The 1701-nt window shown below is 39.2% G+C and overlaps 1 protein-coding gene across 1 annotated transcript in view; it reads left to right on the forward strand.

Moving 5' to 3' along the window:
• Window positions 1-6: 6 nt before the first annotated feature.
• LOC111651888 (ketohexokinase-like) overlaps window positions 7-1701 on the forward strand; it is a 4704-nt gene continuing 3009 nt past the window's right edge. Inside the window, exons 1-2 of the mRNA XM_023401959.2 lie at window positions 7-794; window positions 1559-1675. Coding sequence (XP_023257727.2) covers window positions 700-794; window positions 1559-1675 — 212 coding nt within the window. The 5' untranslated portion in view covers window positions 7-699. The remainder of the gene's footprint in view (window positions 795-1558; window positions 1676-1701) is intronic.

Below are 1701 nucleotides of genomic sequence, written 5' to 3' on the forward strand. Positions count from 1 at the left end.
TATTTTAATATTTTGATATTTTCTTTTGATAGCGTCATTCTTTTGTATTGCTTCTGTTGCCTCATTTGTTGTTCCATTTCTTGTTTTAAAGGTTGCTTTTTTTGTGTTGCTTAATAAAAGTAACATTAAAAAGATTTATTGGTCCTCTTTGGCAACCCCTTTTGCTTTCATTGTAAATCACTCGGTATAAGAAAACCAGATACATGCTCAAAATGTAAACTTTAAATCGCTGGAATAAATTCACTCTGAGTTTCTCTTCCACATTTCTTTTGCTAAGTTTTTTTATGATATTATAATATAATGCATTTAAACAGCTGGCATACATTTACGACAAAAATGAAAATCAAAAGATAGTAACAGTGAGGGTAAATGTCCTCAACACTTCAGACCTCCGTCTTGTTCCCCTATCTCATGTGGAAGCAGGAAGTTATCATTTTAAATGGTTTACCTGACACAATGAGGATTCATATGTATAATTTTCTTTTCCATTTTTAACATCAATAACTCCAAACTCCAGTATAGCATGTGGCAGTAATGTAGTTTGAATCATTAAAAAAGAAGACAAACACCGAAAGTGCTGAAGGCTCTTATTTTGTAATCTCTACTGACAGGAAGTGGTGCATCTTATTATTGTGAGACGACAGAGGAAATGACGTTTGTGTATCAAAGTCCAAACTGCAGTTGAATGAGTGGATCAACATGGAGCAACAGAAGAAGACTCTGTGTGTGGGCCTGGTTTGTCTGGACATCATCAACGTGGTCGACAAATACCCCGAAGAAGACACAGACAGCAGGTTAGCACCACGGATGGTTAGCACTCAGGCTGCAGACTGTTGCTAACAATAACACGGACTGATGCTAACACCAACAGAGCCTGATACTAACACAAAGTTATGCAAACACTAACACAGACGGATACCAACCATGATACCAACACACACTTATGCTAACAGGCTGATGCTAACACAGACTTATGTTAACACTAACACATACTGTTACTAACACACACTTATGCTAACAGGCTGATGCTAACACAGAGTTATGTTAACACTAACACATACTGTAACTAACACAGACTGATGCTAGCACAGGCTGGTGCTAACACAGACTTATGTTGACACTAACACACACTTATGCTAACAGGCTGATGCTAACACAGAGTTATGTTAACACTAACACATACTGTTACTAACACAGACTGATGCTAGCACAGGCTGGTGCTAACACAAACTTACACCATTGAGGAAACCTGATTAAACTCAATTCAGACATCATGCAAAACAGACATCTCCTGAACATACGTTCATATCCAAGGAAGGGGGAGGTGGGGTGGAAAGTTGAGTCTGCAATTATTGAAATGTTGCAAACACTGATGAAATAAGTGTTTGCTTGATCTCATTCCTTCTTTTAATATAATTAAATCATCTGAAGTGACTTTGTTTGGCTTGGTCAAGCCAGAAACTCACTCATTGCTGCTCTTTGCTTCAATTTTGGGCAACTGAGCTGCTTCTGTCAGATTGTAATGATGCAGTCATGTCATCTGTCTCTGTTCTTGAAGGTGTTTGTCACAGCGTTGGCAGCGAGGAGGAAACGCTTCAAACTCCTGCACAGTGCTGTCACTTCTTGGAGCTCCCTGCGCCTTCATGGGCTCACTGTCTGCTGGACCTGTGGCCAAGTGAGTACCGATCTACACATTCATCA

Source organism: Seriola lalandi, unplaced genomic scaffold (genome assembly GCF_002814215.2).
Source record: "Seriola lalandi dorsalis isolate HSWRI2012SDOR001 ecotype SW California unplaced genomic scaffold, Sedor1 jcf7180002053839, whole genome shotgun sequence".
Lineage (NCBI taxonomy): Eukaryota > Metazoa > Chordata > Actinopteri > Carangiformes > Carangidae > Seriola > Seriola lalandi.